The 13,033-nt window shown below is 46.3% G+C and overlaps 1 protein-coding gene across 2 annotated transcripts in view; it reads right to left on the bottom strand.

Moving 5' to 3' along the window:
• Positions 1-13,033, bottom strand: part of LOC120990317 — a 563,944-nt gene that overhangs the window by 382,589 nt on the left and 168,322 nt on the right. For both annotated transcript variants that reach the window (XM_040419049.1, XM_040419048.1), the window contains exon 6: positions 6,257-6,348. In XM_040419049.1, the coding sequence (XP_040274983.1) occupies positions 6,257-6,348 (92 nt within the window). The remainder of the gene's footprint in view (positions 1-6,256; positions 6,349-13,033) is intronic.

Consider the following 13,033-nt stretch of genomic DNA (forward strand, 5'->3'; position numbering starts at 1 on the left):
TGATTCTCTGCTATGACATGAAGACTGATTCTCTGCTGACATGAAGCCACATTCTCTGTTACGGGACCTCTCTCCTCTGCCTGGGTGCCTGGGCCTAAATATCTGACAATGGACTGTTCCAGTGTTGGGTGACGTAAAGCATGATTCTCTGCTAGGACATGCAGACTGATTCTCTGCTGACATGAAGCCAGATTCTCTGTTACGGGACCTCTCTCCTCTGCCTGGGTGCCTGGGCCTAAATATCTGACAATGGACTGTTCCAGTGTTGGGTGACGTAAAGCATGATTCTCTGCTAGGACATGCAGACTGATTCTCTGCTAACATGAAGCCAGATTCTCTGTTACGGGACCTCTCTCCTCTGCCTGGGTGCCGGGGCCTAATTATATGACAATGGACTGTTACAGTGGTGGGTGACGTGAAGCCAGATTCTCTGCTATGACATGAAGACTGATTCTCTGCTGACATGAAGCCTGAATCTCTGTTATGGGACCTCTCTCCTCTGCCTGGGCCTAAATATGTGACAGTGGCCTGTTCCAGTGGTGGGTGACGTGAAGCCTGATTCTCTGCTATGACATGAAGACTGATTCTCTGCTGACATGAAGCCACATTCTCTGTTACGGGACCTCTCTCCTCTGCCTGGGTGCCTGGGCCTAAATATCTGACAATGGACTGTTCCAGTGTTGGGTGACGTAAAGCCTGATTCTCTGCTATGACATGAAGACTGATTCTCTGCTGACATGAAGCCACATTCTCTGTTATGGGACCTCTCTCCTCTGCCTGGGTGCCTGGGCCTAAATATGTGACAGTGGCCTGTTCCAGTGGTGGGTGACGTGAAGCCTGATTCTCTGCTATGACATGAAGACTGATTCTCTGCTGACATGAAGCCACATTATCTGTTACGGGACCTCTCTCCTCTGCCTGGGTGCCTGGGCCTAAATATCTGACAATGGACTGTTCCAGTGTTGGGTGACGTAAAGCCTGATTCTCTGCTATGACATGAAGACTGATTCTCTGCTGACATGAAGCCACATTCTCTGTTACGGGACCTCTCTCCTCTGCCTGGGTGCCTGGGCCTAAATATCTGACAATGGACTGTTCCAGTGTTGGGTGACGTAAAGCATGATTCTCTGCTAGGACATGCAGACTGATTCTCTGCTGACATGAAGCCAGATTCTCTGTTACGGGACCTCTCTCCTCTGCCTGGGTGCCTGGGCCTAAATATCTGACAATGGACTGTTCCAGTGTTGGGTGACGTAAAGCATGATTCTCTGCTAGGACATGCAGACTGATTCTCTGCTGACATGAAGCCAGATTCTCTGTTACGGGACCTCTCTCCTCTGCCTGGGTGCCGGGCCTAAATATATGACAATGGACTGTTACAGTGGTGGGTGACGTGAAGCCTGATTCTCTGCTATGACATGAAGCCTGAATCTCTGTTATGGGACCTCTCTCCTCTACCTGGGTGCCTGGGCCTAAATATGTGACAGTGGCCTGTTCCAGTGGTGGGTGACGTGAAGCCTGATTCTCTGCTATGACATGAAGACTGATTCTCTGCTGACATGAAACCTGAATCTCTGTTATGGGACCTCTCTCCTCTGCCTGGGTGCCTGGGCCTAAATATGTGACAGTGGCCTGTTCCAGTGGTGGGTGACGTGAAGCCTGATTCTCTGCTATGACATGAAGACTGATTCTCTGCTGACATGAAGCCACATTCTCTGTTACGGGACCTCTCTCCTCTGCCTGGGTGCCTGGGCCTAAATATCTGACAATGGACTGTTCCAGTGTTGGGTGACGTAAAGCATGATTCTCTGCTAGGACATGCAGACTGATTCTCTGCTGACATGAAGCCAGATTCTCTGTTACGGGACCTCTCTCCTCTGCCTGGGTGCCTGGGCCTAAATATCTGACAATGGACTGTTCCAGTGTTGGGTGACGTAAAGCATGATTCTCTGCTAGGACATGCAGACTGATTCTCTGCTAACATGAAGCCAGATTCTCTGTTACGGGACCTCTCTCCTCTGCCTGGGTGCCGGGGCCTAATTATATGACAATGGACTGTTACAGTGGTGGGTGACGTGAAGCCAGATTCTCTGCTATGACATGAAGACTGATTCTCTGCTGACATGAAGCCTGAATCTCTGTTATGGGACCTCTCTCCTCTGCCTGGGCCTAAATATGTGACAGTGGCCTGTTCCAGTGGTGGGTGACGTGAAGCCTGATTCTCTGCTATGACATGAAGACTGATTCTCTGCTGACATGAAGCCACATTCTCTGTTACGGGACCTCTCTCCTCTGCCTGGGTGCCTGGGCCTAAATATCTGACAATGGACTGTTCCAGTGTTGGGTGACGTAAAGCCTGATTCTCTGCTATGACATGAAGACTGATTCTCTGCTGACATGAAGCCACATTCTCTGTTACGGGACCTCTCTCCTCTGCCTGGGTGCCTGGGCCTAAATATCTGACAATGGACTGTTCCAGTGTTGGGTGACGTAAAGCATGATTCTCTGCTAGGACATGCAGACTGATTCTCTGCTGACATGAAGCCAGATTCTCTGTTATGGGACCTCTCTCCTCTGCCTGGGCCTAAATATCTGACAATGGACTGTTCCAGTGTTGGGTGACGTAAAGCATAATTCTCTGCTATGACATGCAGACTGATTCTCTGCTGACATGAAGCCAGATTCTCTGTTACGGGACCTCTCTCCTCTGCCTGGGTGCCTGGGCCTAAATATCTGACAATGGACTGTTCCAGTGTTGGGTGACGTAAAGCATGATTCTCTGCTAGGACATGCAGACTGATTCTCTGCTGACATGAAGCCAGATTCTCTGTTACGGGACCTCTCTCCTCTGCCTGGGTGCCGGGGCCTAAATATATGACAATGGACTGTTCCAGTGTTGGGTGACGTAAAGCATAATTCTCTGCTATGACATGCAGACTGATTCTCTGCTGACATGAAGCCAGATTCTCTGTTACGGGACCTCTCTCCTCTGCCTGGGTGCCTGGGCCTAAATATCTGACAATGGACTGTTCCAGTGTTGGGTGACGTAAAGCATGATTCTCTGCTAGGACATGCAGACTGATTCTCTGCTGACATGAAGCCTGAATCTCTGTTATGGGACCTCTCTCCTCTGCCTGGGCCTAAATATGTGACAGTGGCCTGTTCCAGTGGTGGGTGACGTGAAGCCTGATTCTCTGCTATGACATGAAGACTGATTCTCTGCTGACATGAAGCCTGAATCTCTGTTATGGGACCTCTCTCCTCTGCCTGGGTGCCTGGGCCTAAATATGTGACAGTGGCCTATTCCAGTGGTGGGTGACGTGAAGCCTGATTCTCTGCTATGACATGAAGCCTGAATCTCTGTTATGGGACCTCTCTCCTCTGCCTGGGTGCCTGGGCCTAAATATGTGACAGTGGCCTGTTCCAGTGGTGGGTGACGTGAAGCCTGATTCTCTGCTATGACATGAAGACTGATTCTCTGCTGACATGAAGCCACATTCTCTGTTACGGGACCTCTCTCCTCTGCCTGGGTGCCTGGGCCTAAATATCTGACAATGGACTGTTCCAGTGTTGGGTGACGTAAAGCCTGATTCTCTGCTATGACATGAAGACTGATTCTCTGCTGACATGAAGCCACATTCTCTGTTACGGGACCTCTCTCCTCTGCCTGGGTGCCTGGGCCTAAATATCTGACAATGGACTGTTCCAGTGTTGGGTGACGTAAAGCCTGATTCTCTGCTATGACATGAAAACTGATTCTCTGCTGACATGAAGCCACATTCTCTGTTACGGGACCTCTCTCCTCTGCCTGGGTGCCTGGGCCTAAATATCTGACAATGGACTGTTCCAGTGTTGGGTGACGTAAAGCATGATTCTCTGCTAGGACATGCAGACTGATTCTCTGCTGACATGAAGCCAGATTCTCTGTTACGGGACCTCTCTCCTCTGCCTGGGTGCCTGGGCCTAAATATCTGACAATGGACTGTTCCAGTGTTGGGTGACGTAAAGCATGATTCTCTGCTAGGACATGCAGACTGATTCTCTGCTGACATGAAGCCAGATTCTCTGTTACGGGACCTCTCTCCTCTGCCTGGGTGCCGGGGCCTAAATATATGACAATGGACTGTTACAGTGGTGGGTGACGTGAAGCCAGATTCTCTGTTATGACATGAAGACTGATTCTCTGCTGACATGAAGCCAGATTCTCTGCTATGGGACCTCTCTCCAATTGATATTGGTTAATTTTTATTTCTTTTATTTTTATTATTATTCATTTCCCTATCCACATTTGTGTGCAGGGGATTTACCTACATGTTGCTGCCTTTTGCAGCCCTCTAGCTCTTTCCTGGGCTGTTTTACAGCCTTTTTAGTGCCGAAAAGTTCGGGTCCCCATTGACTTCAATGGGGTTCTGGACGAAGTTCGGGTCGGGTTCGGATCCCGAACCCGAACATTTCCGGGAAGTTCGGCCGAACTTCTCGAACCCGAACATCCAGGTGTTCGCTCAACTCTAAGTACAAGGCAACAGATACCATGTGGCCAGCAAGTGCCAACCAGCAGGGACCTCTCTCCTCTGCCTGGGTGCCTGGGCCTAAATATGTGACAGTGGCCTGTTCCAGTGGTGGGTGACGTGAAGCCTGATTCTCTGCTATGACATGAAGACTGATTCTCTGCTGACATGAAGCCACATTCTCTGTTACGGGACCTCTCTCCTCTGCCTGGGTGCCTGGGCCTAAATATCTGACAATGGACTGTTCCAGTGTTGGGTGACGTAAAGCCTGATTCTCTGCTATGACATGAAGACTGATTCTCTGCTGACATGAAGCCACATTCTCTGTTACGGGACCTCTCTCCTCTGCCTGGGTGCCTGGGCCTAAATATCTGACAATGGACTGTTCCAGTGTTGGGTGACGTAAAGCATGATTCTCTGCTAGGACATGCAGACTGATTCTCTGCTGACATGAAGCCAGATTCTCTGTTACGGGACCTCTCTTCTCTGCCTGGGTGCCTGGGCCTAAATATCTGACAATGGACTGTTCCAGTGTTGGGTGACGTAAAGCATGATTCTCTGCTAGGACATGCAGACTGATTCTCTGCTGACATGAAGCCAGATTCTCTGTTACGGGACCTCTCTCCTCTGCCTGGGTGCCGGGCCTAAATATATGACAATGGACTGTTACAGTGGTGGGTGACGTGAAGCCTGATTTTCTGCTATGACATGTAGCCTGAATCTCTGTTATGGGACCTCTCTCCTCTGCCTGGGTGCCTGGGCCTAAATATGTGACCGTGGCCTGTTCCAGTGGTGGGTGACGTGAAGCCTGATTCTCTGCTATGACATGAAGACTGATTCTCTGCTGACATGAAGCCACATTCTCTGTTACGGGACCTCTCTCCTCTGCCTGGGTGCCTGGGCCTAAATATCTGACAATGGACTGTTCCAGTGTTGGGTGACGTAAAGCCTGATTCTCTGCTATGACATGAAGACTGATTCTCTGCTGACATGAAGCCACATTCTCTGTTACGGGACCTCTCTCCTCTGCCTGGGTGCCTGGGCCTAAATATCTGACAATGGACTGTTCCAGTGTTGGGTGACGTAAAGCATGATTCTCTGCTAGGACATGCAGACTGATTCTCTGCTGACATGAAGCCAGATTCTCTGTTACGGGACCTCTCTCCTCTGCCTGGGTGCCGGGGCCTAAATATATGACAATGGACTGTTCCAGTGTTGGGTGACGTGAAGCCAGATTCTCTGCTATGACATGAAGACTGATTCTCTGCTGACATGAAGCCAGATTCTCTGCTATGGGACCTCTCTCCAATTGATATTGGTTAATTTTTATTTCTTTTATTTTTATTATTATTCATTTCCCTATCCACATTTGTGTGCACGGGATTTACCTACATGTTGCTGCCTTTTGCAGCCCTCTAGCTCTTTCCTGGGCTGTTTTACAGCCTTTTTAGTGCCGAAAAGTTCGGGTCCCCATTGACTTCAATGGGGTTCTGGACGAAGTTCGGGTCGGGTTCGGATCCCGAACCCGAACATTTCCGGGAAGTTCGGCCGAACTTCTCGAACCCGAACATCCAGGCGTTCGCTCAACTCTAAGTACAAGGCAACAGATACCATGTGGCCAGCAAGTGCCAACCAGCAGAAGCATGGAACATACAGTGGCTAAAAAATGTCATGATTATCAGACACCAAATACTTTCCATACTGTATAATAAATGCATTGGTTTTTTTTTAGCAAAAATGTATCTTACTGTGACAGAAAATAAGGCTCTAGGTTCAGTCTTTTCTTCTTGGTAAAGTATTCATCAATGTCTGAAAGACCACGTAGTGCTGTCTCAGCATTCTGCAAAAAAAAAAAAAAAAAGTTAAAAGGGTTATTCTCTTACCAACAGGGGACTTAGCAGGGGCATGACTGCTGTGGTCCTTATGATTATGAGAACAGGAGCCCCATGTTCCCCCTTTGAATCGAGTGGTGGTCACACATGTGTTCTGCTGCTCCATTCAACTCTATGAGGTTGCCAGAGATAGGCACATACAAGAGCCTAGATCTCTCCAGGAGTTACATAGAGTTAGGGCTCATGCACACGACCGTGTGCCGGTCGTTGCTGTATTGAGGTCCGCAATACACGGGCATCGGCCGTGTGCATCACGCATCACTTGAATGGGTCCGTGATCCGGGAGATGCGGAATGGAGACACAGATCGGAAGCCCACGGAAGCACTATGAAGTGCTTCTGTGGGTTTACTGTACGTGCCTCCGCACCGCAAAAAAGTAGTGCAAAAGTAGTGCGGTGTGGACAGATCACGGACCCATTCAAGTTGAATGAGTCTGGAGCTGTCTGCGGCAGCCGCATGGATGTGCAAATTGCAGCCCCCAATGCACGGAATGGCCAGCACACGGTCATGTGCATGGGCCCTTAAACAGAGTGGCGCTACGCATGTGCATAGGGGATAAGCATTATAAGTTACAGTATAAAAATGTCATTGAAAACACTGTTTTTACAAGCATTTATATAGTAGGCAAAAACTGCAAAGGAAGCTATTTATATACTGTAAAATGAAAACACTGCAAAATCTATGCAATATTGGTGATTTATTATTCATATATTGGTCTATGGTTTCCAAAAAATAAATAAAAAGTAGTGTTTTCAAAGACACTTGATTATTTTTAAGTCAATGCTTTTAATAACAAGCAGGATAAAGGCGAATTTAGACTATCAAATGAGCAGCAGATTGTTAGAAAGCAAGTGTTCCTTCCTGACAGTCGGCTGCTTGCTAAGTGGAGGTGGTGTGCTACATTTACATGCAGTGATCAACTCCCCAGTATGAGGACGGGCGATCGCTGCTGCTATCGCTGGTCCACATACAAAATCAATGCTCCAGGTGAGTTGGGTGCTGTTTAGACATCATGATCTGCTGCCTGGGAACGATGACTGAGGTGTCTGCACCTCCAATCATTTCAGCCGATGAACGAGGAGTGTTTAGATCATTCATCAGGTAATCTGCGGCAGATTGTCGGGAACAAGCGTTCGTAGGAGCATTCGTTCTTGATAATTAGCCGAATCTTAGGCTGTCTAAATCCAGTTTAAGCTCCTTCTAGTTTGTAGTTCCTGTAAAAGAGTGCAACAGTTTTCTATTATTTTTTCATACATTATGGGGGAAATATATCATTTGCGGTTGTTTTTGTGCCAATTAAGTCAGTCTTTGCTTTTTAAAGCCACAAAACAGGCATATCTGATTTGATAAATGGCCCCCTATAAAGCTCCAATTTCTTTCTTACTTTCTTTCTTTGCTGATTGGGCTTTATCCCTTGTGTATCGCATTTTAAGAACTTACTTTTTTTTAAATTTATTTATTTTTTCATTTTCATCAAAATAGTTTAATAAGGACTTTTTGTTAAGGTACCTAGCATTTATTGATTAATGTGTAATTTTTTTATTTATTAAATACTAACTTTAATCTCTGGGTCCTTACAATCATGGCAATACCAAACATACACATGTTCCGTTGAAGAAAGAAAAACCTACAATGGTCACTGAAATAACTGGAAACTGACAAAAGTAAAAATAATAATGAAAACCAGACATTGCTTTTAAATTATAATTCAACAGAATAATTTATAAAACAAACTAATGAAACTGGCCTGGACAAAAAGGATTGTCCCCTTAACTTAGTAGTTTGTTGCACAACCTTTTGAGGCAATCACTGCAATCAGGCAATTTCTGTAACTCTAAGTGAGACTTCTGCACCTGTCCGCAGGTATTTTGGCCCAGTCCTCATAAGCAAACTGGTCCAGCTGACTCAGGTTTGAAGGGTGCCTTCTCCAGACTGCATGTTTCAGCTCCTTCCACAGATGTTCAATAGGATTTAGATTAGGGCTCACAGAAGGCCACTTCAGAATAGCCCAATGCTTCGCTCTTAGCCATTCTTGGATATTCTTAGCTGTGTGCTTTGGGTCATTATCCTGTTGAAGGATCCATGGCCTGTGACTGATACCAAACTTATTGACACTGGGAAGCAGATTTTGCTCCAGAATACCTTAATAGTCTTGAGATTTAATTGTACCCTGCACAGATTCAAGACACCCTGTGAAGCCGACACCCAGATGAAGCAATGCAGCCCCAAAACATAACCGATCCTCCTCCATGCTTCACAGTAGGTACAATGTTATTTTCTTTGTATGCTTCATTTTTGCATCTGCTAAGATAGAGCTGATGTGACTTGCCAAAAAGCTCCAGTTAAAGGGGTTGTCTTATCATAGACAATGGGGGCATATCACTAGGATATGCCCCATTGTCTTATAGGTGTGGGACCCGCACCTATATAGAGAACAAAGCCCCAAAAGTGAAGGAGGGCACACTGATCATGCACAGCCGCCCTTCATTCATTTTCTATGGGGCCGGCGAAAATAGCCGAGCGGTGGCTCGGCTATTTCCTTCGAGCCCATAGCAGTGAATGGGAGCGGTGGCCGATCATGCGGGGTGCGGTCCCATTCACTTCTATGGGGACACGGCTTGGTGGTGGCCAGACCAGAGTCCTCCAGCCACCACCTTGCGGGGCTCCATTCCCTATATAGGTGCAGGGCCCAGCGGTGAGACCCGCACCTATAAAGATAACGGAGGCATATCCTAGCGATATGCCCCCATTGTCTATGACAACCTCTTTAAGTCTCATCTGTTCTATGGACATTCTCCCAGAAACTTTGTGGCTTGTCAATATCCATTTTGGCAAATTCCACCGTCATTTTTTATTGATTTTCTTTCAACAATTGTTTCCTCCTTGGAAGTCTTCCATTAAGTCCACTTTGGCCAAACCAGCGACGGATGGTGCGATCTGACACTGATGTACCTTGACCTTGGAGTTCACCTTTAATCTCTTTGAAAGTTGTTCTGGCCTCTTTGGTTACCATTCGTATTATCCGTCAGGGAGGTTGGCTATAGTCCTGTAGACCTTAAAGGCTATGTACACCTTTGGGGCATTTTTTTTTTTATGATTGCATTGTACTCATTTTGATCTAAAAATCTTTTTTAAATTGGTCTTTATTACAAATATGGAACCCTTTTTTTCTGTACAGGGTTGAGATGCTGTAATAGAGGGATCTGAATTTTCACTCTGCTTGTCAGCCAGCTAATCTGACACTCATTATAACTGAGGCACGAGGTGAAAGTAAAAAGTACTATTCATAAAGCTAGACAAACAGTTAACCCTTTCTGATAAAACGGCTCAATATTTTTAATGAAAACCAATTGAAGACATGATTTTTAGCCCAGTAAAATGCGTAAAATGAGTCAAATGCAACCATTTAAAAAAAATTACCTCTGAAGGTGTACACAGCCTTTAAACATTTGAATAATATATGCAACTGTAGTAACAGGAACATCAAGCTGTTTGGAGATGGTCTTACAGCTTTTACCATGTTGGTCTATAATTTTCTTTCTAATATCCTGTGACAACTCTATCCTTAGCTTTCTTTGGTCCATGTTCAGTGCGGTAAAAACCATGGTACCAGATAGCACAATGACTACGTTTCACCCTGTAAATAGGTAGATAGACTGATTACAAGTTTGAAGACACCTGTGATGCCAATTACAGGACACACCTTAGTTTAATATGTCCTTATGGTCAAATTATTTTCAATGTTTTCTTGGGGTACCATCATTTTTGGAAGTGTGGAGGTGGCAGCAGCATCAGAAGACCAAGAGTGGCAAGGTGAAATAGTGTGGATATGGCAGCAGCATCAGGAGACCACAGAGTGGCAAGAAGACATAGTGTGGACTTGTCAGCAACATCAGGAAGCCACAGAGTGGCAAGGTGACAGTGTAGAGGTGGCAGCAGCATGAGGAGACCACAGAGTGGCAAAGTGACATAGTGTGGAGGTGGCAGAAGCATCAGAACACCACAGAGTGGCAAGATGACATAGTGTGGAGGTGGCAGAAGCATCAGAACACCACAGAGTGGCAAGATGACATAGTGTGGAGGTGGCAGCAGCATCAGTAGACCACAGAGTGACCCGGTAACAGATTGTGGCATCAGATTTGTGGCATTAGGCAGGTGGCAGCATCAGAATAGTAGCTAAGGCAGGTAGCCAGAAGAAACCGGTCTCTTTTGTCAAAGTGTTGGTGTGGCACCATGGATGATCTAGTCTGCTGCATCAGGCATTGGTGGGTGGAAATCCTGGCTGATCAATGCCCGATTCATCTTGACAAAAGGTCAGTCTGTCCATATTTTGGGTGGACAGGCGAGTTTTTAATATGGCCCCTATCGCACAATATGACCCGCTCTGATGCCACACTACTGGCCGGGGAGGACAGCTTTTCCAGGGCAAACTCTGCCAATTGCGGCCACAAATAGAAACTGGCTGCCCAATTATCCAGCGGATCTTCAATGTGGGGTGGCAGGGTGCTTTCAAAGTATGCCACCACCTGCTGGTTCAAGTCCTGCTCCAGGTCTAGCTGCTGTTGCTGCTGGTGAGCAGTTTCTACAGTAGGCTGGTGAAGAAAGCAGCTCATCAGCGACTCTAGACTCAAGTTGCTGCTGATGGAGCTGGAACTGCTCCTACCCCCTGACCCTGCCACAGCAGCCATGGCAGAGGAACATGAGCGCAGAGGGACCCCCCGGTCAGACCTGCGAGAGGATGAACGATGGCGCAGATAGGCAGCGGCCAACTGACTACATAGGATGTCTCTATAGCAGTTCAATTTGTCCACCCTCTTAGTGGGTGTAAAAAAGGCCCCCATTTTGGACCAATAGCAAGGGTCCAACAAGGTGGAGAGCCAGAAGTCATCCCTCGGCCGAATGGTGACAATTCGGCTGTCAATACGCGAGCAAGTGAGCATGCATCGGCCCATTTGTGCAAGTGACTCGGAGGGACTCCCTGCCTCCATCTCCACTGCATACTGCCACGGTGTGTCTGGGTCCTCCGCCTCTTCCTCATCGCCCTGTAGCTTCTCTGGCTGGTCTTACTCCTCCTCTCCTGTCACCTGTGTAGACAAACCACCCATTTCACTACACATTGCTTGTGCTCCAAAGTCCTTCTCCTCCTCTCCTAGTTCAGCCCCCACAGGGCTCATGTGGCCGTGAGATCTAGACACCACTTCTCCAGTCCCCTGACCAGCCAGATTTACCAGCACCTGTTGCGGGACATGAAGCAGTGGATTTACGTTGTTCATCCCGTAGTCCTGGCAACTGACAAATAACGTGGTCTCCTCAAAGGGCCTGAGCAAACGGCAGGTGTCACGCATGAGCTGCCACTGGCTGACATCGAAGTTGTCACGAACTTAGACTATTGTATTATGATCCATCACATAAAATTAAGATTAGCAAAACATTAAACTTAAGGCTGCAATGTATCAAAATACAAAAAAAGTCAAGGGGGCTGAATACTCTTGCAAGGCACTGTAACTGCACCGCACAAGGGCAAATAAGACATAGAAATATTTCCTTGTAATAAACCCTGTTAATGGCTGTATCAAACAGCACTTGCATCCCAATAACAAGAACGGTTTTCTGGAATTACAGAACTGTATAATGGAAATTTGGGTCTTCAGTCAGTGCAGCAAGGTGTAATAGGATTGTTACTATTACCCAGGCTGTAACCTCCCCTACTGAACCCTGTTCTACATAAATGCTGTGGAATGATTCCTCCCTATCCTTTCCCCACACCTTGAATTATCTTTCCCTGAACTTGTAAATCATTTTTTTTAGAACAATTAAGTTTTTTCTAGCACTGTCCCTAGCGCCTGCTAACGTCTCTGGAAAAACGATTCTGGAAAATGGCAGAATCCAAGATGGAAAAAAAAGGACAATGCAGCAGCACTCTGCAAACACAAAGTACAATAATGCCATAATTATGGAAAATATTCTGGTGCTAATGCTACACTTATACAGGGAGTTCAGAATTATTAGGCAAGTTGTATTTTTGAGGATTACAGGGAGTGCAGAGTTATTAGGCAAGTTGTATTTTTGAGGATTAATTTTATTATTGAACAACAACCATGTTCTCAATGAACCCAAAAAACTCATTAATATCAAAGCTGAATATTTTTGGAAGTAGTTTTTAGTTTGTTTTTAGTTTTAGCTATTTTAGGGGGATATCTGTGTGTGCAGGTGACTATTACTGTGCATAATTATTAGGCAACTTAACAAAAAACAAATATATACCCATTTCAATTATTTATTTTTACCAGTGAAACCAATATAACATCTCAACATTCGCAAATATACATTTCTGACATTCAAAAACAAAACAAAAACAAATCAGTGACCAATATAGCCACCTTTCTTTGCAAGGACACTCAAAAGCCTGCCATCCATGGATTCTGTCAGTGTTTTGATCTGTTCACCATCAACATTGCGTGCAGCAGCAACCACAGCCTCCCAGACACTGTTCAGAGAGGTGTACTGTTTTCCCTCCTTGTAAATCTCACATTTGATGATGGACCACAGGTTCTCAATGGGGTTCAGATCAGGTGAACAAGGAGGCCATGTCATTAGATTTTCTTCTTTTATACCCTTTCTTGCCAGCCACGC

The sequence above is a fragment of the Bufo bufo genome, chromosome 2 (assembly GCF_905171765.1).
Source record: "Bufo bufo chromosome 2, aBufBuf1.1, whole genome shotgun sequence".
NCBI classification, from domain to species: Eukaryota; Metazoa; Chordata; class Amphibia; order Anura; family Bufonidae; genus Bufo; species Bufo bufo.